Source organism: Pseudochaenichthys georgianus, chromosome 16 (assembly GCF_902827115.2).
Source record: "Pseudochaenichthys georgianus chromosome 16, fPseGeo1.2, whole genome shotgun sequence".
Lineage (NCBI taxonomy): Eukaryota > Metazoa > Chordata > Actinopteri > Perciformes > Channichthyidae > Pseudochaenichthys > Pseudochaenichthys georgianus.
The window spans coordinates 32977028-33003533 of record NC_047518.2 but is presented as its reverse complement, the minus strand read 5'-3'; the positions used below and the strand labels follow the sequence as shown (position 1 = coordinate 33003533).

Genomic DNA, 26506 nt, shown 5'->3' with positions numbered 1-26506 from the left:
TTTCAAATATTTTCCATCAAACAAATTCTTATCATTTCCTCTGCCAGCATCTCCAACAGGTGCCAACATATAAAACAGACACAGGGTGTTTCTCAATGTCGGGTACGCTTGCTTGGTAGCACATGTCTTCCGAGTCACTTGCTTCAGAAGTGAGGCAAGAATCCTTCCTGGCATTCGGAAAACAAAGAGTGGAACAGGAGCAAGCGTGCAGGTGTGCGTCATATGAGAGGCCCCGCCTTACAGTGTCCGCCACAGATTTGGGGGAATTGGTCCGTGCGCAAAGCATTGTGGGGATTTTAAGACCGCGGAGTCTACACATGTGCAGCCTCGAAATTTCTCCAAACGAAGTACGCCGGGTTCGGTAGAATTCCAAGTATGCTGGACATTGGAACAGTACTTCGGCGGCACTCGATGTAGTATGCTTGAAATAGTAGCTCTGCAGCAGCTTTACTGGAGATTGAGAAACACCCACAGCTTGTCCTTCACTCCCATCCACATCCTGGTTATCTCCCTTGATGTCAGCTTTTGATTCTGTGTTAATGTAAAGGCCACGGACACATTACTGTACATAAAGGTTTCTTTTAGCCTCAGGAGCAACTGAGTCATGGCTTTGTCAAAGACATGGTGCGTGTCGCTGCATCTCTTGAAGAATATCAAGCAGCAGTATGGCTCGCATACCAAAATGATGTGGTTCCATGGGGCCATATGTACATCATGGCATATGAGGGCCAGAAAGAAATGCCAAAGACTGAAGAGGGGTGTAACATTTAAGGGTAATCTGAACATTTCCCAGAACAAAGTTGTACATTTATGACGAGACAATACAAACAAATCTCCTATTTTGTGTCTGTATGTGTTGTCAAAGATGTCCTCAACATATATGTCACATTGCTGGTGTAAGGAATTGTTATTATATATATATCATTTCCACTAACCCACAAATTGGGTATATACTGTAGGGGGCATAGATATGTTGATACTTACACATATATGTATTATAAAGCAATACAAGAGTTCCTGTATGTAATGAAGCCCCACTTTGAATCCCAATGATGGCACACTAACATCACTGCAGCTGCAGCCTCTGCAGCCTCCAACAAGGACGATTCAATGACAACTCCTCTGTGCTTCTCTGCTGCTGTGAGAGTGTCTCCTCTCGCTCATCACTGTGCAGAAACGCTGCACCGCATTTCCATATCTCTGTGCTATTGGAAACATACAATGAATATGGGATCAAGGATATGTACAACAACATATCTAGCAAAGTCAAAACAAAATGTTATTCTGACTAGCTGTGATGTGTTCCCTCTGAATCCTTCTCTCTGGGTACATCGGAAATCTTTCTGCTGCAAGGGAGTTCATATTTACAGGCGATTAGCCCTCACATGTGCAGGTGCTTTCTGTCACACACAATACAGTAGACACACACACACACACACACACACACACACACACAATACATGATTGGCTGACAGAAGAAGCTCCGTTTGGACCGTGTGGAGAAGAAGAGGGTGAGGATGGGGGTTGGGGGAGAGGACACTAGGACTCATGGGATGCAGAGAGGCATGAGCAAAGGAGGCTCTCTAGCATGAGTCAGGCGTGTTGCGTAACAGGGAGAGGGAGGGAATCGGGGACAATCGAGAGAGAGAGAAGGGATGAAATGTTAGAAGCATCTCAGTATATTTACTTAAAATAATGTAGGTACATATTTGAGCATATTTTCATTGAGTATTATTTAGGGCCTGATTGTTAAAACAATACAACATCACATAAGGATAATAGTACTTCTTAGAAGACTGTTTAATCTGGGGGCTGCCGGAACATTATCATTCTATTTCTTTCTTTCTGCATGTATTCCTTTCTTAACAGACCTTTACTGCAAGACCTTTCCTCACGTATTTATCATGCGGATGCTTTTACTTTTTTCCCCCCACCACTGAAATGCACAGACACACACACACATCAGGAGTAGGATGACACACATGCACATGTTTATGTTGATATACAGTACTAGACAGACACACGGGCTGGTCAGCACTGCAATCCATACCGTGTGCTGTCTATGCTCTATGGGAAACTCACACAACCCAGTGCCAAATGTACTGTGTGTGTGTGCGTGCGTGTGCGTGTGCGTGTGCGTGTGCGTGTGCGTGTGCGTGTGCGTGTGCGTGTGCGTGTGTGTGTGTGTGTGTGTGTGCACGTGTGGCGCAAGTCTTATGCAGAGAGAACACTGTATAAAATGTTCAGTAGTTTGCGCTTGATCTCGTGTGTGTGTGTGTGTGTGTGTGTGTGTGTGTGTGTGTGTGTGTGTGGTGTGTGTGTGTGTGTGTGTGTGTGTGTGTGCGTGTGCGTGTGCGTGTGCGTGTGCAAGTCTTATGCAGAGAGAACACTGCACAGTGATACAAAGGTCAGACAGGAAAACTGGAACACGCACGTATCTCACCTCACTGATATGTGCAAGAGCTGTAAATAAACACTGCGCTCTGTATCAACACATCCTTCTTTATCAAAGTGTTGAAGAAACTTTCATTTTAAATCTCTTAAAATCATAATCAGTCTAGATTCCAGATGAAGAAGACCAGGCAGCAACAGAGTAATTACAAGAGCATGTAAGATGTATCCATACATGGCTCTCTGAAGCACATAACCAACTCAAATCTAATTCATTCCAGACGTGAAATCTTTAAAACAAGAAAGGAAACCATCACAAGGTATTTGGTCTTTGTCTGTATGTGTGGGCAAAGCCACACATTTACACCATATATACTATTAGGGATAAACAAATTGAACATGTGCATTTTAGAAAAAAAGAAACTGTGCCCACGATCACCTTTACAACCTGAAACACACACACACACACTCACTGAAGCAGAGAAGTGAGAGGCTGTGAGTTCGATTACAATTCTGCACGGGCAGTTGAATCTTAAATAGCTGTAGTTCTTCTGCCAACGAGGCAGAAGAAAACCAATTACTGGGGGATAGACGCCAGAGGTTACCGCCAAGAGAAGATGGGGATAAAATGTGAAGCGGTGGCATCCACTCCCAAAGGAGGCACGAAGATGAAAGTAAACAGAGAAAGGGCACAGAAGACAGCAGATGGGTGGCTCAGTGGACAGCGCACAAGTTGTACTCTAAAGCTAGCATATGTTTATGCCTACTGTAATACAGTGATACTCCAGTTACAGACAGGCCTGCCACCATGTTTCACATTTGAATACAAACATTAAAGTTGGAGCCCATTGGCTCAGTCCCGGAGGACGCAGGTTCAAATCCAGCCTGCTGTCCTTTAACACCGTGATTCTCAAATGGGGGTACGCAGACCCCTATGGGTACGTTGGGGTACTGCAGGGGGTACGTGAGATTTAAAAAACGAAAAAAAGTGAATTAAAAAAATACCATGCATGATTACAAAAATAATCTTAGTACAATAAGTTAAATAGAAAACACAATTGTATATAAAATATTCCTAGAACCACCAAGGGGGTCCTCATATAAACATGTCAAATGTGTGTATTGTATTTTATAGTTTTGCATAATATATCATTTTGTTCATTGGTTTGTTAAACAGATATTACTTCAGTTGAAAAATGCATAAAATGAAAATATCCTTAGTTTGTTGTAATGCATGCATGAAGGAGTTAATACATCACACACTGAGGGAACATCACTATATTGGAATTATTTGTATAGGCTTTTTCGATCAAAAATGTTCGGGGTCGGTCAGGGGCTACTTGGCTGAGAACATGTTTCAAAGGGGGTACATGACTGAAAACAGTTGGAGAAGCGCTGCTTAACACATTTTAGAGAAGGCTAAAACACCCACAACATCTTAATGCTTATGAATCATCCTGATTGCTCAACTGAAAGGAAGTTGCAGCTATTAAATGCAGTCAAGTTACATTAGTTAGATTAAGAATAAAGACAGATAAGTTATGGGCCTTTTAATGTGTATTCATTTTATCTGGCCTCCTGTCCTTTTGTAAAAGTGTGAAAACAAGTTCAGTTTCCCAGTGTAATCCCTCCTGCCATGTTTAGTTAAATGCATTTTATAGAAGTATCTTATTTAACGCTAGAATAAAGATATCTGGAAAGCATATATTTATCTGTTTCATTGTGTTGCACTGTTGGAGGAGCCTGTGACCAGAGATTTTCATTGACATATCTACACTGTAGCTATGTACAAATGACAATAAATACATCTTACCCAGCATGCCCTTGTTGGGCTCAGACAGACACATGTCCTTCTCTGCGCTGGGCAGCACGAAGCCGACCACGAAGATCTCCACGCCGTCCGCCATCAGCGCCAGGCCCAGTGCGAAGTAAAGCGTCCACTGGAACTTCCCGTGGCCGCACTCCTGCAGGATGGTCTCGTACTGCTCGGCCAGCTCCTCCTGGTCCTTCCTCCTCTCCGCCTCGTAGGCCGACAGATCCCTGAACTGCGCCTGGGCGGCCTCCACGCCGTCCACGCCGTCCACGCCGCCCGCCTTCCCCGACTCGGCTCTGGGGATGCCCTGGTACTCCCCTTCGTAGATCTCATCGTCCTCGTCGTGACCTTCAGTGGAGTCGCTGTGACCTTCATCGTCATTGGCCCGGCTGTCATTGCGATGGTATCCGTCGTCGTTGCTTGCCGGCATGCCGCTGTAGTCGTCGTCATCGTCTTCCTCCTCAAAGCGTTTATAGGAGCGCTTGGTGTACTCGTCGGCCACTTTGTCCGCGCCGCGCCCCATCTTCTTGCCGACCTGTTTCTTGGCCACTTTGGCGATGTCCTTGGCGCCGCGGACAAAGTCTGAGCGGCCGTCTCTGTAACGCCCGTCGTCTTCCATCTTGGAAGTGGAGGAGGTGGTCAGTTGCTGCTAGGAATGGGAGCTATCAGGAGCAACCCAGGCACATGAGGGTGCGATGTGGATTTCTGTTTGTGGTGAATTCAGCACCGAGGACAGCTCCCTGCTCCGGCTCTGCTGCTGGGGGACTCTGGCCAGCCTGCGGGTGGATAATCAATCCTGTGGAGAAGCGAAGACAAATGGTCTGTGTTAGTGTGATCGATTGGCAGTGTAGTGCATGTGAGGCAGACACATCCATTGTTAGCACCTTTTTCCACAATGTAGATCAGAGGAAAGGACCATTGGCATTTACATTATCTGCCTCAGCACTAATGGCGGGACAAAAAGACATGACAGCTTCAAGGTGCCGACATGAATCCTGGAGCTCAGTGACCTATATTGACTGAACAGCAGTTATCTCATGGCTCTCTCCTCAGCGCAGCACTAACCACTCGGTGGCATTTACATCATGGCACACCGCAGAGCCAACATATAATGGATCCATGCTGTGACACAGACATCTGTGAATAACAAGCATGGCTGCAATACTGCATGGTGCGATAAAGGTCAATGGAATGAGAAAGTACTACTGCTGTTGGGCTGAATGTCCCGCTGAGTACACTTGTGTTGGGTTTTCAGCGGCACAATCATGTTTATCGGTATAGGTCCAATACTGGATTAGTCCACTGGATAGGATTTCAGTGGCGGTAAACTAAACGTGCTGTCTATGACAACGTTTTAATTTAAAGAAGCAGCAGTATTGCATCACTGAGGAATGCCATGATTCTTTCTTTCATAGGGGTAGAATGTGTTCCACAGCTTAAGCATGAGATGTTTTAAGCTAGGTTAGCTAGCGTACAGTAATTGTTAAAGAGAGATCAAAAGAAGGAATTGGATTGGTGTCTGAAGATAATCAAGGTTGCCGTATCAGATACAAAACAAATGGCAAAGCGACCCCTCTTGTGAGTTGAATCTGTGAATTGAGACTAATGTTAAAACCAACATGTATTGCTGTGAAGTGTGAAGTCATGTTTTTGCAAAAATGCAAATGGTCTAATTAATGCAGTGTGAAACAGATCAAAGCGATTAAACGTTGTTTCGGTGTTGGTAGGAAATGTCCTTGCACTAATCAAAAAAATATAGAACATCATTTTGTCTCATAATATTCTTCTTGGTCAATTATTCACAAACATGGATTTGTATTCCTTTCTTCCACTTGTTCATCCCCCTCCCCCCTCCTGCTCTCTCACACATCCCCCTCCATCACTACTTTCATTTTCCTGCCTCCATTATCTTTGTCCTCTTTAAGTTGAGAAGAGAAAAACAAAGAACAGCCATTGTGAATCTATCATCACCCTGATCTTTTCCGTGACACGTCTGCCGCTGTAATGCTAACCTAGTTTTTCCAACTGAACAAGAATACAAAAGAAGGGCTAAGCAAACATCAGTAGCATCTGTTTTTCATGAATTGTAGTTTAAATATACTCAGAACCTCTTGGTTAATAAATCAGCAGCTGGGTAGCGTACAAATAATAGTACTTTTTGAGAATTGCTACAGTAAGCAAAACATATTACAATGTATAGCCTATTGATATTTCCTTACACCTCTAATAACATGTACTTTACAGATAAAATGCCCAAATCCACATAATATACTGTATTTCAACCCCAAGTATATACACTGTCTTAGTGTGTAAGCAGCTTTATCAAAAGAAGGGCAAAGCTCAGCCAGACATATATTTTGACCAAAACATATTTAGCTGTGTCTGAGTGATGCTGTCTTGTGAGCAGTTTTGTATGTGTGTCGTAGACTTGCAAGTGATCAGTCTTGCATGGCCTGCAGAGGAGAATGGCCAGAAATATTGGCCTTTGCTTCTGAGCTGTGAGCACAGCTGTTGTGTTCAATGATGCTTGTTGACATGTAAACAAATATCAAGCAAGAGTAGCCATCCACTATGTTTTGGATTCAATTAAACACTGAATATTGAGGGGAGGAAACTAGCTTTACTTTAAGCGTTTGGAGACAGTTGATGACTGGCCATTACAAATATGTGGGGGACACATTTTGCATGATCTAAAAGTTCGTTACAAACACTTTGATGAACTACAATAAAAATGAATAGGAAAACAAGACTTATAGCCTCATCAAGGAACCAATCATAACTTCCTGTATACCCTGGTCTACTGACGCAATGTCTCTAAGATGAGGGATTGTTTTTCAGCGTGTCTCCCACACAAACACATGTCCAGCATGTCTGTGCTGAGACTCAGCGATGAGCGAGTCTTTGGGTTCGGCTGCAGCTGTAGCAAACACTGAAGTCATTCTTATCTTCCCACAGTCTCTTTAAGAGAGCATCAGCAGCAGCTCAGCATGGGGGGGGGGGTGATGTTCATCCCGAGAGAGCTGGCAGCACGCAATAACACAAACACTGGCTCAATGTGTAACAGCACCGCCGAACACTGTCTGCTAAAGTGCTACATTTGTTACCCAATACTTAATGAATGTCCCGGCATACCCCCATTTACACTGGAAGTGAATGAAGAACAAATGAATTGCTTGTCCGTAATTTTGCAACAATGCTCAATTACTTTTCCTTCCCGTGAGTTATCACTATTTCTCCGTACCCGTTTATCTAAGAAACCCAGAAGCACCCATAATTAGCCATACACTATCAAGTAGCAGATAATGCTGTAGGTGGCAGATATTACACTAAACCTGTCATTTAAAAATATTTTAAAGTAAAATGGATGGCAATGCAGAGCTTAAAGTATTCATACTCTCCCTTAATCCACTGCACTATAACAATTGTGAAGAAGGTGTTGCAGGAGCAATAGAGGCTAACATCAGTTTTTCTGAGTCGATCAATTACATTTTGGCAAACATCATGCCCCCATGGCTTTGTATGCATTGCTGTCTGGATGTACAGGAAGTGATCAGGACGCTCAGACAGTGTCAATACATCAATGAGCCATGTCATTATGATCGGGTACAATGGAAAGGCGGTGTTACATTACAATGTTAATTGCTGAGTGCCAATTAATGACAACATTATTATCGACGTTCCTGTTCATTGAAATCTATCAAACTATTTGAATAACTGTATTTCTGTTTGATTATTAAGTTATGGCAAAAAACCAGCAGCAGATGTTTTCCAGAAAAGTCTGAGGAGGGGAGCAGGCAGGAGGGAGGAAACCTTTGAAAGCTTCCCGTGTAGCCTCGGGGGGGGGGTCGAACAGACACAGACTACTGCCAAGCCAACGTTACATTACATTACATTACATTTAGTTTTTATCCAAAGCGACTTACAATAAGTACATTCGACCAGGAAGACACAACCTTGAGGAAAACAGAATCATATAAGTACATCAGGTTTCATAGAGCCAATCAGTTCAAGTGCTACTCAACTGGCTTTAGATAAGCCAGTCCTTTATTAGTATATAACGTCACACAGCCCGGAGGTCTGCTGGGACCAGGAGGGAGGAAGTTTACTGTAGATTCCCCACCACTCAAATTGTAAGGATGTGGACAGAATAATACAATAAATACACAGATTACAAATCTACTTTTGTAAGTCTTTGAACAGTATTTAACCAGATGTCAAACATTGATTGCAGGCAGGCAAGATGGTGGCAAAGGTCAAGTGGATTTATTCATCTTCTATCATGCCCACATTTCCTGGAGCATAGCCTATTTGATATGAATTAAATCTGCTATAAAAATGAGACCAGATTTTTCTATGAATGTCAGTTTTTGAGCAACGACAGAGGCCAACATGTGGCCTGCAGACAAGGTAAGGCTGGTTTATAGCTGAGCAGCACATTATCTCCCCACAGGCATAAGATAAGAATCAGTACACCATACATCACCACCATGTTGGATTGATGTTGATTTTATTACTTCAGGCGGGCAGATAGTTTAAAGGTTGCTGAACTGCATCATTGGGGGTCAAAACAGAAACACTTCGGGCTGAACTCCAGGAACCAGCCAGGGCTGAATCAATGAACACGGTGAGCATCAGTTACTGGAGTATCAGTGGCAGTGACTTTGGCTCAGGTCTTGTTCAATTCCTCACTTAATAACTCTGTTCCATCCAAATGCATAAAAACTATTTGTCACTGAATGATGTATATGGATTCACAGCCTCAGAAATGTTAGTTCCAGGTTGAGCTCCAATATCATCACACAATGTATCACCACATGTCCATTATCATCATCATCTGTTTATCCTTCAATCTGTGGTCGAAAACAAACTGCAGCATTGTCTTTCTTTTTTGTACAGTTTCTCACTCGGACAGGCAGCATCACATCAGCACCAAATGTTGTGAAAACATTTGGTGCTTTGTCACCAGGCTGAATGGCAACCTATCATTTGCACATTTTAGTTTTCACTTGCATGTTTGTGATACTGTAACTGAGTAAACAATGCATGATGTCCAAGCCAGGAAGATCAACCATGTGGCATTTGTAATGGATCTGATGAATTGTTTTGTTTTAGTATAAGCTTTGACTCACATGTCCAGCTGCTGTTAAGTCAGTGTTTGGTCAGTCAGTCCCCAAACAAATGTAAAAAAGCTATGCATGTTGCAACAAAGATGTGCAGATTTAGACATGTGAATTTAATTTGGGCATGTGCTTCTCAAAGATATATTTAAGACTGCAACAAGTTATTATTATAATATATTATAATTGTGTTGTCTGCAACATATCAGGAAAATACGGGAAATTCATGTTGTTATTTCCTCAAACCAACAGAACAACATTTCAATATCCAAAGATAATGAGTTTACCATCATGCATGACACAAAAGACACACAAATTCACAATGTAATGCAAGTGAAAAATACACCTTCATTCAAAACAGTGAATTTGTTAGTTGTTTTCTCCAGTTAAAGGTGAGGTACTGTAGGTAAGTTTGAGAAACCAGCTCGAGATACACTTGTTATATTCCATGGAATGCTCTTAACATCCCGATAGCAATAAATATCTGAGTGCTTTGACAAAAAATCCAAAAAAACATCATCTGTGGAAGCCGTAGCGCTGTAAAAAGTACGACCAGTCATTTTAGCCGGCCCGGGCTAAAGTAACTGGATGGCCTACCTGCCTGTCAGCCTTCCATCGGGGCACACACTTATCTCCTGCCCTCATTGGTCATGTGCGCGTTCCTGTGTGTTGGAGGAGGGGCTCTGTAAGGAAGTGGCAGATTTGTTCCGGCTGTGTATTTTCTAATTCTAGCGCACTCGAGCTGGTTTCTCCAGAATGACCTACCCCACATTTAAAGAGTTAAACCATGACTCCTCTCTAATCTACATATTGGAAGCAATTTGGAGAGTGATTGCTCTATTATGAATATATTAAAGGCTTTGAAAGTCATGACGGGCTGCACTCCTCTCCACCCTGCAGCAGAACATTGGATTTCAAGGCAACTGTCAAGAAAGCAGCAAGTGATACACTCAAAGTCCCCGCCTTAAACCACCATCCCTTCAGTAAATGTAAAAGCAACATCACCAGCAGATTATATTTCACTATGTCATGTTGACTAATGTCAGCAGACTGTGGTTCAGTAAAGCTGCAGTGCAAACGGATGAATTAAACATAAGGTCTGTGGTGGAAAAGAGGAATTGACCTTGTTGCAGTTTTCATAAATACATTGAAAGGAAGGACGGCCCGTGTTATGTTTCAAAATGTTCAAATCTTTATGGAGGCTGCACAGAGAGCTGGCTACACACTGAAAATACTTTTCAGCGAAAGATTAATAATGTTGGATGACAGCAGCAGCCAGGGAGTACTGTACAATCAATGAGTTTGCTTTGTATCTTTATCAAGTTTGACATTTACGCAGCCTGCACCACTCCCATAAAAGACACATGACGTTAATGGCCAGAGGAGGGTTGTACAGCCATGTAAATATTGCTTTTAAATGGAGAATAAGAGGAGGCCAAGATAACTGTGTGTGTTGTGCTGATAACATGATGTTAGATGCATATTCATTCCTGGAAATAATGCTCTGTTTGTGTGCAATAATATTCTTTATGATAAAAAAGATTATATGTAAACCATTATGACTCCCAACAGTCTCATCTATGAACACTATAAGGTCGACCGCCTGCAAAGCTGCTTATTTTCATGTTAACTGGCCATTTATATTATTTTCTCTGTGCACTAACACCTTGGGAAAGAAATTAATAAAAAGGTAAAAATGGTGATGGGAATTTCTCGCATGCTCAGGCCGAATCAATGAGGGATGTTGGTGTTGCTTTATTTAGCAGGTCTGAATGATTTCGTTTTCATTTGCTCGGGAAGTCTCTGTGATTATTACTATTATTATGTAACCCTTCTGTAGTAGCTACTGGGGCTCACTCAAATTGAGAGAAAGCCACTGTTGGTTTCATAAAGGAGACGAATCGTTAACGATAAAGGATTGGAGTCATTTTAACTCTAAAATACACATGTGGTTTCTTGTCCTGTCGTCGCTAAGCTACAATATAACCTGCTGTATTCGTTTGGTGCATTGTTGACAATATATCTGTATTATCTTTACTTTGGACACTGGAGTCCTCTGTCACACTAATGTCTGATTCAATCAATTTTCTATTTATCTCTGAGGGGTCAGATGATTGCATGATCCTCCTTCGTCACCATGGTCACGACCTTTGTACAAGGAGACTCGAGGCAGTGAGGGCGCCCATCACCATCCGATTAGCCTTTTACAAGCTGGAGATAACGAGAAAAAAGAGCGGGAGTTGATGGTCTCTTTGCCTATGAATAACAATGTGTATGTAGCGTTACCATGCTGGCTGCTTTCTTACTGCAGTACAAATATAACCACACAATTTAAATATACAAATGGTATGTATTTGTATGCAACTGGCCCAAACTGAAGGCTTTATTGTGTTTGGAGTAAAGAGAAAGTTGATATGCTTGCAATAAAAAGACTTGCAGTGAAACAAAGCACTTTTCCAAACTACTCTGGCATCTGTAATGAAGTATACATTGATGAATAATGAACGGTCGCAGGGAGGGGCCGAGGGAAAACCTGTGCTGTCATCTGCCGCTGATGGAAGATTTAATTATGTAATCTCATTTTATTTTTAGTGAGCAAGAGAATATGCCAGAGGGACCACACACACACACACACATTTATAATCTGACCAAAAGTAAATGATTAATATTGTTGCTCTTTGTCTGCTAGATGTATTAGTAGGTAAATGAAGGATAAAAGATCAATAATTCTGCTTTGTTCCTGGATTAGTAAAGTGATAATATGTCCAGCTGTGTGGCCAGAAAAATAAATGCATGCAGGTTTAATATACCCTCTCCTCATCCTGTAGTGATGTAAACGATTAGTAGTATAAGTTAATGCTTTAAAATATAAGAAATTGTCACACAAAAAAAAAATGTACCCAAGTGTGTGGGAAATGCTTTGTTATGTGCCATTATCTCGGAAAAGGGTTTGACATTTTGATAATCTCCGATTGATACTTGTGCTGCAATCTCAAGCTGAAGCACTTCGTAGAATATTGGTATATATTTGTAATGGTGAACTGACCCTATCAAAAACAGCACTTGGAGGTGTTTTCTGCCATTTAATCTGGCATTCTATTTAATGATGCTAAGGCAACAGAGAGCGAGTAATGTTACAGTGAGTCTCGGTGGATGTTTGATCTGTAAACTTTATTGATGTACAACATGCTCTTAGTCTGCAGTAGAGTAGCACATTGGGAATATTATATTATCTATATGAATCGTCGCCCCACATCTCAACTATTTACGTCCAGAGGAGCACTACAGATCTGCAGCTGCCACTGGAGGAGTGATAACCTCATTAGTCCGACTCTGACAAGGCAGCTCTTTCAACACCAGCGCATAACGGCCATTCATATCTCTCGCTGAAAGCCCTGAGCATTTAACACTCACTCTTTACTGCACTGTTAAAACCCAAATGCTAAAAGCATCTGCTAAACTGCCGGAAATGATTTCCCCCTTTCACATCAGGCCGTGGCTCTCAATTATAGGAGCGGGACACTTTATTTAGTGGAAATGCAAGACTCGTTTAGCAGCAGACAGCTTTTGGCCGGGCAAAAGACAAGCGTTTAGAGAAGATGGATGAGGAGGGAGAAACCAGTGAACGATTCATAGAGCATCGCGGCCATCGCCCTTATACCCCACACCACTTTAAAAGGCTCTCTGAATAAACTAGCTTCGAGGAAGATCTCATCACACTCAAAGCACCATTTATTTTCTTGACATCGGTTCACGGTGGCTATCTTTTCTCTGATGGATTTTTCTTCCTGATGGCAAATCAAATGTAAAAGGGCGCAGATTAATCATGAGGCGGATCTTTATCAATGAAGTTGACTGTTATGTCCACATTGTGGTTTTGTCTCATCATCTGTTTGTAGATTAGTCCAACACCACTAGGCCTACTCATGTCCGCATCACTGCTGAGACTTTGATCTTGTCCACCTGCTGCACACTTTAGTTTGACCGCATTACGACTGGTGGGGACAAACTCAAACTATCACAAGCCCAGGTGTTGTTTTAGCATCTAAAAAAAGAAATAAGCTTTTATTTTATTGTGCAGGACAATAACGTGACATTCTACAGCTTTAAAATGTTTGGTTTGCACAGAATTAATGACACATTTTTTGAGAATACAGTGTTCACCATTGTATCATTTGTAAATCATATCACAAGACAACAGAGTTCCATTCATGCTTACCTCATCAATATGTCTGTAACACTTTCTATGCATCTAAAGTGCATGCAGATGCATCAATATGTACTTAACCTAACACATAACTTATGATACTGCATGGACTCTGATACTGTAGCATGCCATGAGTCCCTCAATGTGAGGTGAGAATAGGTATTTATGATGTATTGTATGAAGTCCCATCAGTCAACCTCTGACGTATGTCTCAAGAGCATCATCAAGACACTTATAATTCTTTATAAGTCACATCTTAAATGTGTTATGACAGTTTATGCATTTTGAGTGAATGCTCTCACAATGCCCTGTTCCATGGTCTTTGTAGAAAGTGTGACTAATGTTGTTTTATTAACATTACGACAAATGTCTACTCTGATGAGAAGGGTGACTGTCACGGTTGGGGAAACATAGGACCCAAATGCAGATTGAGGAGGAAGCAGGTTTCAAAAGGCGAGCTTTATTTTCAAAAGCTGAAAAAACAAGAATCCATGAACAGGTACGAGGTAAAACAAGAATCCACGAACAGGTACGAGGTAAAACAAGAATCCACGAACAGGTACGAGGTAAAACAAGAATCCACGAACAGGTGCGAGGTAGCATCCAAACAAAAGGTGACTGTGACCAACATGAAGGGGGACATGAACGACAAATAATGAACCAACACCGAACCCAGGAAGAGACAAAATACAGGGAGGGGTAATCACGAGAGGAGAAACAGCCGGGCAGGGGAGGAGAAACACAAGGGCAACAGGTGAACACAATCAGACAATCAGACACACCAGGGAAACTAACGACAGGGGGAAAACAAGACGCGGGGAGAACAGAATAGCAAAATGAAACCATGACTGGACAGACCAAACTAAAACCGTGACATAAAACTAAGATCGTGAAATCATAGTGATTTATCCACTGAGAAACATCACCCAGCTGTCGTTTCCCTGAACTCTACGAGGCATTTTATCCTTTTGCAGCTCTTTGTTTTGGTTTTCTGGAACACAACTAGGGTTTTGATCCAGTATTATCACTCATCACTGATAAACCCCTGAACACAACATAGTTGAGAAATAAGCAGCTAGAGAGATAGACATTTTAAGTTTTGGAGATCAGAAACAGAGCTCCATACAAAAAGAAGAAATATTGGACTTAAATGAATTTTGATTGCTTAAAGTTGAAACAGCGTTTGAAGTTACCGGAGCTCTCAGTGCCTCTGGTGCGTTGTTTTACATATTAATTTCTCACGTTCGATTAAAGTTGTATCTAATTAACAGCTCTCAGGTTCGCAGCCAGGATGAGTCATTCCCGTCTCCAAATATAACCTCAGTTTTCATCACCACGCAGACCAACACACCTTCCACATTAACACCTTACTTCATCCATAACTCCCTCTCTACTGGAGCTGCAGCTAACGATCATTTTACCTAATAATTGTATTCATTTACATTTGCTATTCAATAAAATTGTCACATAATATTTAAAAAAAAAGCCTGTTCAAATGTTCCACCCCAAGATGACATCCTCATGTCTTCTTTTGTTTGAAAAGGAGTCTGAAATACAGATATTTAGTTTAATATCACACACAAACAAATATTTTTACTAGAATGAAAATGAATACAAATAGTTATTTATTTACAAGTTATTTTAGCTTACTGTGTCTGCGAGTGTTTTTTTCAATTTTAACATGCATCGTGATATGGCAGCCATATTCAAATGTACAATGTATAACATGTGTGTTCATTATAATTAAGTAGTCAACTTGTATGAATTCAATCAAAAGGCTAATGTTACAATAAATTACACAAAGCATTTTTTAATTAAAATAAAAGCAGAATTGAACATGAAGATAACAGGAAATATAAACGTTGAAGTTGTACTATACAATAGGACTCATAATGTGTCTAAATTGCAGCTTTGGTGTTACTGCTGCAATCTTTTCTCCACTTTCGTTCACACATTCACAAACTGTATTAAATCTTGACGCTCATTTTGACGGCACAGATGCTGCGGTTGGCGAGTGTGACAGAGAAGAGCGCGCGTGTGTGTGTGTGTGTGTGTGTGTGTGTGTGTGTGTGTGTGTGTGTGTGTGTGTGTGTGTGTGTGTGTGTGTGTGTGTGTGTGTGTGTGTGTGTGTGTGTGTGTGTGTGTGTGTGTGTGTGTGTGTGTGTGTGTGTGTGTGTGTGTGTGTGTGTGTGTGTGTGTGTGTGTGTGTGTGAGCGAGAGAGTGTGTGATAGGTGGCGATGATGAGGTCAGTGGTGAATGCTGGGAGCTGCGGATGGCTGGGAATGGCATGCAGCGCTGAATTCATTGCTCTTGACATCATTGATTTCTCGTTGAGACCCACGCAGATAATTCTGCTCCTCTGAGAGATCGGCCTCGAGGCTCAGTGCGATCCTGATCAAGAGACTCAGTCAACAAACACCTACGCTCATAATAAAGCTTGTTCAGACCACAGGAGATTACATTCAGCCGCATATGCTCATTTCTGATCAACTCGCCAGAGTAGTTTGTGTACATGTATAACATTTACTGTAGGAGGGTACAGACTGCTGAGCAACAGGAGAAATTGATTAAATGCAACAAACTGTAGTCATGCAATGAATATGCAGTATGTGGAAGCTTTCACATTCATGTTATAATGACTGTAGTAGACTCTTAATCTTGTTAAACGTAGAGGTCTCAAGTTACTTTAAAAAAGAAACAGTGCAATAATCTCTGCTCTTGAATTAAAAGTTAAATTGATTTATCGTAACATTAATGCATTAAATATAGAAGACAATTCTGAGCAGTAATTCATAAAGATGTTTGATGAGGCCACAATGTATTGGTCATAAGGCTCGCCACAACAACATCTTATATTATATTAATGTATATACATTTTTTGTAGGAAATATTTGAACTTCCTGAATTATTTACTTATTATTTGTAATGTCATTGAAATGCCCTCTAGAGTGAAGCAGGGTGAGGTCGGACACACGGACATACAAACACACACACACACACACACACACACACACACACACACACACACACATTGTTTTGACCCAGCCAAGGCCTATTGTGATATTTCACCCATTTACCAGCACTTTGTATTCTTCCTCATCCATCCTTCTCCTATCCACTGTTCTGGTCTGAGCTTCCAGGGAAGTCCTACTGAAGCTGTGGTAAGGATCAATTATTCATGTCTTGTTTTCGGGACACAGGGCCGAGATGTTCGGGTCGACTCGGCCCTCAGCAGTGACGAATGATCCGATAAAACCCAACGAAACCGGAAACAGACGTAGGCAAGATCCTTACCTTACCACTAGCACCTTTCTTACTGTCCTAATGTGCACAATGTAGTGACTGCTTTTTTGTCTTTTGTTTTCTTATTTATGAGATTCTATCTCAATGCTTTTATCTGGTTAAATAAAGGTTACAAAAACAAAACAAAAAACTCACAGCAGCCTCGGCCTGGCTCATATGCACCACAGAGTGACATCAGAGTCACACAGGAAGTGACAGCTCTGCTGCCCCATGTTCCTGTACGGCTCCAGGCCCATCCAGGGCGAGGAGATAACAGCAGCCTGAGAGGAGGGGGGGTGATGATTGGTTGCTAGGCTCTCTGGGTCATAGCTCCTCCCCGGATGCAGAGTCCCCTTTGGGAGGGTCTGCAGCCCAACATGAGTCACGTTATTGTTCCCCAGTTGCCCCCCTCTCACTGTGCACCGTCACCCTGGTGGCCCCGAGGCGGTTAGCAAACACTGTGACGTCAGCACTCTGCATCCATTTTGGTTTGCTAGGTGCAAAATGGACTAAAGTGGAGTGAGACTGAGGGCAGCTCTCACCCTGCAGCACGGGGGAGAAACTGTACAAACAATACAGCTGAGGGAGGGAGTAACAGCACGTACTGTACACACTAGGGATGTGCATCTCCATCACTGAGGCCGATGCGATGCGCATCTCGATACGTTGCCACGATACGATACATTAACGATACATTTGAAACACCAGGCGATGCGATACGATACGATTCACCCCTGTTGCGATATAGTTCGATACGATTTGATTCAACATTATGCGATTCGGTGCGATACGATGCGATTCAACACTATGCAAAAATAATGATACTTCAATATGGTACGACAGAGGATTTTTGTTTTATTCCTTATATGCAGCAAATCATACATTAACAAAAAAGTGCTTTACATATTTGGTACTGCACATCCCATCATGCCGTTTATTTTTTTACCTTTAAAAGCTCTCCAGAGTACAGTACAATTGTATAACACCTCACAGTTAAACAATGTAAGGATGCATTGCTCATGATTAACAAATAACAGCTACCATGGTGCCATGCCCATACAGCTGCCAGCCTGATGTGCTTAACACTCATAGGCTAACTCACCAGTGGGTTCTATAACAATAAAGAATATAAATAACCTTTCACAAACAGGTATTTCATAACTGCTTATAGTAAGGAAGACATTTAAATTATTATTGGCCTTCACAGGCTGCTGTAAACTAAACACCACTCTCTCTGACAGAACACCTCACTGAGTGATTGAACTCATATATGTCTAACTTTCAGGTTTCTCTTTTCAGCCGCAGACCCCATGTCACCTCTTTATGTGCGTTGCTAAGTTCCTCGTACTACTTGTGTACTTTAAAGTGGCTCGGCATCGTTAACAATTTGCGAGCGATGTTTCAAGTTGACCGTCTGTAGTATATAGTGCCGCGCACATATACCATCAGGACGTTACTGATGGGGTGCGGCTGCGGAGTGATACTGTGTGTATGCAAGCCCGCATCTAGGACGGATCTATGTATCATGGCTGTAGACCTGTTAAGTAATAAAGATACCTCATACAAAGGTCTACGGATACCTTATTACTCTCCATGACCTGCGGTCAACTATATAGCATAAAGGATTATTACACCGTCTTTCTTGAACAATCCAAAGTGTTGCCAAACGTTTGATTTGTAGGTATTTTTCGGTGCGCTGTGTTTCTCTTTCTCCTCAACTTCCGTGTGGGTTGATAACTGAGACTCTCGGCCTCCGTAGTGGCGAAGCAAATATCAAAGATAGTCTCTGCTGAGCGTTGACAAGATGAGGGGATTTTATATGAATGAATCGGTTTTTACCGATGCAAAGACGCTACGCAATCGATACATCGCGAGTTCAACCCAAACTGTAGCCGATGTGCACTCTTTCAACCGGTGCACTCGCATCTTGAACGTTTATGCCGGTGCATCGATGCGAATCGGTGAATCTTAACATCTCTAGTACACACAGCTCACATCAGTGCCATATCCAAAGTTCATTAGCATTCACTCCGTCTGCCTCCACAAGTTAATGGTGTTATGACCGGCAGTCATCTCAAACTGTCTTACTTAAACTCATGGCTGTTGTTAAAAAAATGCTGAGATGCTGAGAACGGACTAATCACCAGTGGTGGAAGAAGTACTCGGATATTTAACTTGGAAATAAGTACTAACACCAGATGTGAAATAACTCTACTAAAAAGGGAAAGTCCTGATTTCAAAACCTCTTAAGTCAAAGTATAGGTATCATGCACTTAAATTACTTATTTGAGGTTTTCGGATTAATATTACTCCTGCATTAAGTGTATGTCGCATTGTACTGCTGCAAGTTAAGGGTTGTCTTTATTTACTACTGGCGGGTAGTTTCATCGACAGCATTGCATCATGTTCTGTATATTCATCAGGTTTGTAGCGTTGCTGTCCTGTGAAAACCATGGATCTATAAAGTCAACTTTTAAGCGATTATGATAAAGGATGGATTAAAAATTGTGAATTTAGTTTAAGACATAGGAGATTTTTTTCAACACAAAACAACACTTCATATTTCAGATTTTTTTAAATATTCACAAATCACCACATTTAGTTTTCACTTTACATGAAGAGATGAAAATTGTAATCCTAAAAAGTGCAGCAGATGTCAGACAAATGAAGCAATGTAAAAAGTATAAAATATAGCTTCTGAGATGTAGTGGAGTATAAAGTTACATAAAGCAGAAAGGCTAAAGTACCTCCACAGAAAGGAACACATTTATTGTGAAAATAAGAAAAAGGCCCCAAGATATTTAAGCCGGGTTACCATGCTGTGAGTAATAGTGAATTCTGTACTACAAACAAACACCACTTCTTCCAAAAAGAAAGTGAATTCTTCCAAGACACCAGAGAAATGTAGACCAAACCGTGCAGAAATCACTCCCTGTCTGCAGAGGCTCTTCTCTCTCAGTGAACAATGAGCAACAAGCGTTGCTCTTGATTCTTTGAGCATCAAAGCTGTTTTCGTTTCTGCTGGAGCTGCGGTTTTGTTTCCTCCCAACACGACGCTCAGGTCAAACTACAAAACATCTCAAGCATCAACAAAGAAAAAAGTGCTTTATTGTATAGGTTTTAAGTTCTCATTCATAACACTCCGTTCGATGTCTCACTAACACGTATGCAAACAGAAGCATCAATCTCATTACGCCAATCCTGATTGGCTGGTGATCTTGACGTCTACGTCAGGGAATCCACCCACCCTTTAAGTAGCTTGCGCTAAGTCGCAGCGTCATTCAAACACCTCTTCTCGCTTCAGAGCACATCTCGAATATCAGTAGCCGGGCTAGCTTAACGGTCCACAGACTGAACCCAAGCTAACATTCGGTCGACGGGCACTTTCCGGTTACTTCTTTTGCTTTGCAGAAGAATTGAACAAATATTAACACACCGGTTAAAGGTGAGAAACCGGCTCGAGATACACTTTTTGTTATATTCCATGGAATGCTCTTAACATCCCGATAGCAATGAATATCTTAAGTGCTTTGACAAAAAATCCATTAAAAAATGTCATCCGTGGAAGCCGTAATACTGTAAAAAGTACGACCAATCCGTTTAGCTGCCGCCCTGTCTGTCAGCCTTCCATCTCGTGCACGCACAAATGTATCTCGTGCCCTCATTGGGCGTGCCGTCATTGGGCGTGCATTGCAGCAGTACTTCAATGACTCGCCAGCAACAGGCGGCCACTTTCACCATGGCAGAGTTAGGTTCAACATCGTCTACTGGTGGCAAAAGAAATAATGTAACGGAGCAAATTAGGAACAAAAACAAAGTGGAAACTAGGAGAATTCAAACCAGAGTCAATATCGGAGTTGCTTTTCAACGATGGCGACTACTGATGGAACACATGGGGGTTATTCCCTATCTTTATTCAAGAGCGTGGTATTTAAATTTGAGAGCATACTTTATGTATTTATTTCCCTCAAACCCTGTCCTCGCACTCAAATAGTGCCTGCTTGCACTTAGATTTGCTCTGCTTCTGCTCAAACTGTACGCTTGCACTCAGATATATTGCTGCTTACAGATTTGTTCTGCTCTCAGATTTATTCTGTGCGCGCTCAAAACTTTTGTGCAACAATCCTGTCAAAATCCCTCAACCAATAGGAGGCCAGGTGTCCTTGCGGGTGCGTTCGCTTTACTTATTACAGCGTCCCGTAAGGGCGGTTACTCTTTGGTTTGTCTTTGGTGCGATGACAGGGTTTGAGTGAAGGAAATCAATAAAGTATGCTCTCAAATTTAAATAACACGCTCTTGAATAAAGATAGGGAATAACTCCCATACAGACCGAGTTGAAATCTGACGCCGTGGTCATTCTTTTTCTCTTGGACAGGTAATTATCTGTTTTGTATGGTTTACAATTCCCCTGAACTATATAGCCAACCTAAGTCATGTGCGCGTTCATGTGTGTTGGAGGAGGTGCTCTGTAAGGAAGTCTGAAGGAAGGGGCGGATTCTTTTCAGCTGTGTACTTTCAAATTTTAGTGCACTCGAGCCGGTTTCTGAAACTTACTTACCCCACCTTTAATATTGTAATCTGCCCCGCCGTTTTTTCTTTCAAAATAACGGTAAGGTTTTTTTTTGTTTTTTTTTCTTCAAACAATAACATACCTGTTGCTAGTTTATCCCTCCGCGCCGACACCCCGGCAAACGAGGATGGACCCTTCTCTCCCTCACACCAGAGGAGTCGGAGGCTCGGAGGCTCGGAGGCTCGGCTCTGCGGGTTTAAGATCTCGGGCACGGACTCACACCAGGTCTGCTTGTCCTGCCTTGGGCTGGAACACGCCCAGGAAGCTATCGATACCCCCGGTTCGTGCGGGCATTGTGCCCGCTTCACCATCAAGAGCCTCCGCCGACAGCTAGCGCACCAAGCTAGCCTGTCGGGACGGGACCCCTTCATGTCCGTTGATTCGCCGGCCGGCAATCGGGACATGGTAGCGATCGCCGCGGAGATTGATTCCCGCGCTGTGTCAGGCTGGGGCTCAACAACGGCGGTAGCCGCGGAATCGGAGCCCCGCGCTGTGTCAAGCTGGGGCTCCCAACTGGACCTCACCGTGGTTCCACCCGCGGAGGATGTCCTACAGCTGGATTATATGGAGGAGGATGAAGAGGATGCCTCTGAGTTCCTCTTATCCGACTCGGATGAGCACGAAGATGACATCTTCGTTTCATCTGCCCAGGCTGCCAAGCCGGAGGCAATGTCCGCTCCCCCGGGCGAAAGCACACCAGCTTCGCCCTGCCTCAGTATGGACTTGCAGGCCGTGTGCCAACGCGCTGCGTCCAGGCTGGACATCCCCTGGCCTTAAGTGGCCAAGGAGACCTCTAGATCTCGCTATGAGGGGAAGAACTTGCCCCAAGCAGCTCTGGACCCTATCCCTTCAAACCTCCTTTAGACTATCGCTCCTGATATTCTACCGTTTCTCACCCATTTCATCAACACTTCTCTAACTTCTGGTCACTTTCCAAACAGTCTCAAGGAGGCAACAGTAAACCCTCTCCTAAAGAAACCCACTCTCAACCCGTCTGATGTTATAAACTACAGGCCTGTCTCTCTCCTCCCGTTCCTGTCTAAAACACTTGAATGCGCTGTCTTTAAACAACTCTCCTGTCATCTCCATCAGAACAACCTTCTGGATCCGCACCAGTCTGGTTTCAAGGCAGGTCACTCCACAGAAACTGCCCTCCTTGCTGTCACTGAGGAACTGCACACTGCTAAAGCAGCCTCCCTCTCCTCTGTCATCATCCTTTTGGACCTGTCTGCTGCATTCGACACGTTGAATCATCAGATCCTCCTTCGCACTCTCCAAGAACTTGGAGTTTCAGGCTCTGCACTTTCCCTCCTCACCTCATACCTCAAAGACCGCACCTACAGGGTTACTTGGAGAGGGACGGAGTCCGACCCTTGTCAATTAACTACAGGGGTCCCTCAGGCAGTGTGAGAAAAAGTTTTTAGAGAGTACTTGTCCATGGACAAGTGAGTTTGGCAATTTACTTGTCCGAATACATTTTTCACTTGTCCAGAATGGACAAGAATTGGGGCCACTGGAATCTTCTTCTTCGTCATCGTTTTTTAGATTTTCCCACGGTTTTTATGACACCGCTAAAGTAAGTGAGCGGTAAGATTTTACTGCATCACACAAAGGGTTGGGTATCGTTTGGATTTTAACGATTCCGGTTCTGCTTTTCGATTCCGGTTATTTTCGGTTCTCGGTTCCAGTTCTTTGAGAGGGTAAAAATAAGTCCCATGACAAACTGGGAGAAAAATATATATATGAAAACATTAAGTCAAATCTGTATTCCTATTTACAAATCACTTCATACTGTTGAATTTCTTACGGTTATTGAATACAATTATATAAAAATAATCTCTGCATTGTTTAGTTAGTTCTAAGTGGTGCAGTTTGAGAATGTACAATTGGCCCAGTGTCCTCTGATGTTACACTGCAACCTGCCTGTGAGACAGAGTCCAACCACACATGTCCAACACATAGGACATACATAACCTAATAATAATAATAATAATAATAATAATACATTATATTTATAGCCTATAGGCCTAGCGCTTTTCTACAACTCAGACGCTTGCACGCATTTATTTACTTTTACAAACAGTGAGCAGCTGCCCAGCTGCTCACTGTTTGTAGAAGTCCGCTGTGTGTAGAAAGAGAGAGAGAGACGCTGAGCTGCACCGTGCAGCTGATACGGAGCATATGAGAGAGCTGCAGTCCGCGGGGCTCGGCTCGCTTCCTGTCCTCACAACTCTTATTAATCCCGGTACCGGACAATTGTTATTTGTTCCTACTCGGAACCGAGTTTTGCTTCCCAACCCTGCCACTGTGCTACACTTCCCGCTCCGCCCCGCCCCCGTCTGTACAGAAAGCGGCGAGATGCATTTCCTTAGGAATCGACAAGCAGAACCGAAACTACATTTCTAAACGAACAATGGCGGACACGTACAATTTGCGAATGAGTTCTGCCTTTTGTAAACTGAATGTATCAATAATTTGTCAATAAATCAGGGCGAAAAACGTCACTTGTCCGCTGGACAAGTCAATTGAAAGATCTACTTGTCCCGGTGGGACGTGTACTTTTTCGCACACTGTCAGGGCTCTGTTCTTGGTCCCCTCCTCTTCTCCTTGTACATAAACTCGCTCGGATCTGTCATTAGCCCGCATGGTTTTTCATACCACTGCTACGCTGACGACACCCAATTAATTCTGTCCTTTCCCCGCTCAGAGACCCAGGTCGTCGCACGCATCTCTGCTTGTCTAGCTGACATCTCTCAGTGGATGTCTGATCATCACCTCAAGCTCAACCTTGACAAGACTGAACTGCTTTTCCTTCCGGGAAAAGATTGTCCCACTCTTGACCTAACAATCAACATCGGCACCTCTGTTGTTTCCCGACTCAGACTGCAAGGAATCTGGGTGTGATCCTAGATAACAACCTGTCCTTCACTGCAAACATCGCTGCTACAACCCCCTGCTGCAGATACACGCTTTACAACATCAGGAGGATACGTCCCCACCTGACCCAGAAAGCGACGCAGGTTCTGGTCCAGGCTCTCGTCACCTCACGCCTAGACTACTGCAACTCCCTCCTGGCTGGTCTACCTGCATGTGCCATCCGACCTCTGCAGCTCATCCAGAATGCAGCGGCTCGTCTGGTCTTCAACCTTCCTAAATTCTCCCACACCACGCCGCTCCTCCGCTCCCGCCACTGGCTTCCGGGAACTGCTAGAATCCACTTCAAGACAATGGTACTTGCGTACCATGCTGCGAATGGATCTGGCCCTTCCTACATCCAGGACATGGTTAAACCGTACACCCCAGCACGTGCACTCCACTCTGCATCAACCAAACGGCTCGCTGCACCCTCGCTGCGAGGGGGACCCAAGTTCCCATCAGCAAAAACACGTGGGTTTGCTATCCTGGCTCCAAAATGGTGGAATGAGCTCCCCATTGACATCAGGACAGCAGAAAGCTTACACACCTTCCGGCGCAGACTGAAAACGCATCTCTTTCAACTCCACTTCGAGCGATAGAACTATTAACAAAGCACTTATATACTAATAAAAGGACTGGCTTACCTAAAGCCAGTTGAGTAGCACTTGAAATGTTTTTGCTCTATGAAACCTGATGTACTTATATGATTCTGTTTTCTTCAAGTTTGCATTTTGTTGGTCGAACGCACTTATTGTAAGTCGCTTTGGATAAAAGCGTCAGCTAAATGCAATGTAATGTAATGTAATGTAAAAGCAGCGAGGATGAAGAAGCAGCTTCTCCCAGTCTTTGCAGAGATGCTGGACGAGGTGTCGGTCTCATGGAGAGACCGCCCTTTCAGCAACAAGGCCCCAATCCAGGGTGCCTCCTCTTTGGACTGTGACGGCATGGAGAAGCTCGGCCTGCTCCGCATGCCAGCCATGGAGCCGCTGGTGGCAGCCCACTTCCAACCGCGGCTGGCTTCGGCACCGAGCAGGAACCCCACGCTACCGGCAAAGGCAGACCGCTTACAGTCAGCAATGACCGAACGAGCCTATAAAGCCGCTGCTTTGTCCGCCAGGGCGCTCAACGTCTCCTCGCTGCTGACCGCCTACCAGGCGGAGCTCTGCGAAGACATAACGATCAAACCTGAGCCTGCTGTGTGGGACAAAATCGCAGCGATCACGGACATTTGCCTCCGTGTGCAGCGCTGTGCAGTCCAAGCCACGGGCAAAGCACTGGGGATAATGGTGGTACAGGAGAGAGCCAGGTGGCTTACCCTGACGAACCTTCCAGACCAGGAAAAAGAGGACGTCTTGGACATGCCTATTGTTCCCGAGGGCATATTTGGCTCTAATCTAGCTTCGATGCAGCAGCGGTGTGAGTCCAAAAAGAAGGAGGATGAGGCTCTCCAGCTTTGTCTTCCCCGTAGGGTCCAGCCGCCGCTTTTTTTCCGGCCCCGCGGCAGTCCTTCGCTCAGGCTGCCTCACGTCCTCCCCGTTTCAAGATCCCGAAACAGCAGGGGCCACAGCCCGCCCCGGGTCTCCGGCCCAGACACGAGGTGAAGACGAGCTGACCAAGAAAGTCTCCGGTTCCGGCAGCAGCCGCTCAGGCACAGCCGGTCCAGACTTTCAGCCACCAGACGAGGAAGAAGAAAAGGGCGGCCTGACAGCCTCCTCTCCTCTCCTCGATAAAAGAGCTGGAAGTTCCCCGTTCTCCAGTTCCAGAACACGTTCCAGTGTTAGATGTTCATGTGTTTCCGGGGTGCAACCATGCCCCCATCTTTCCGCCGCCTCGAGTGATGTCAGAACGTCATCCTCAAGTTCGCGCCATGAGGGAAATGGACTTAACATCAAAGACATCAAGCTCTGCTGCTCGTTTAAGTCACACAAACACATGTTATCACTATTGTTTCTTAATAAATCATTTTCCACTGTCGTTTCCAGGCGCAGTCAATCAAAATGAAAAGAAAAACAATAAAAACAATAAACAGTCTGACGTCTTCCCCCCTTCTAAGAGTGGCTGCTACCTCTCTCAGAAGGCGGACGATGGACGGGGCTGTGAAGGCATCACCGCCACGCGCATGCGCAGTGTCGACCGGGGTTGTCAACCTGGGGTACCATCGTGTTCAGACACTAGAGGGCCACATAACACAACAAATAAAGACACAGAG

At 43.6% G+C, this 26506-nt stretch overlaps 1 protein-coding gene across 1 annotated transcript in view; it reads right to left on the bottom strand.

The window, feature by feature from the left end:
• Positions 1-26506, bottom strand: part of sv2a (synaptic vesicle glycoprotein 2A) — a 66062-nt gene that overhangs the window by 26453 nt on the left and 13103 nt on the right. Inside the window, exon 2 of the mRNA XM_034103304.2 lies at positions 4205-5000. Coding sequence (XP_033959195.1) covers positions 4205-4823 — 619 coding nt within the window. The 5' untranslated portion in view covers positions 4824-5000. The remainder of the gene's footprint in view (positions 1-4204; positions 5001-26506) is intronic.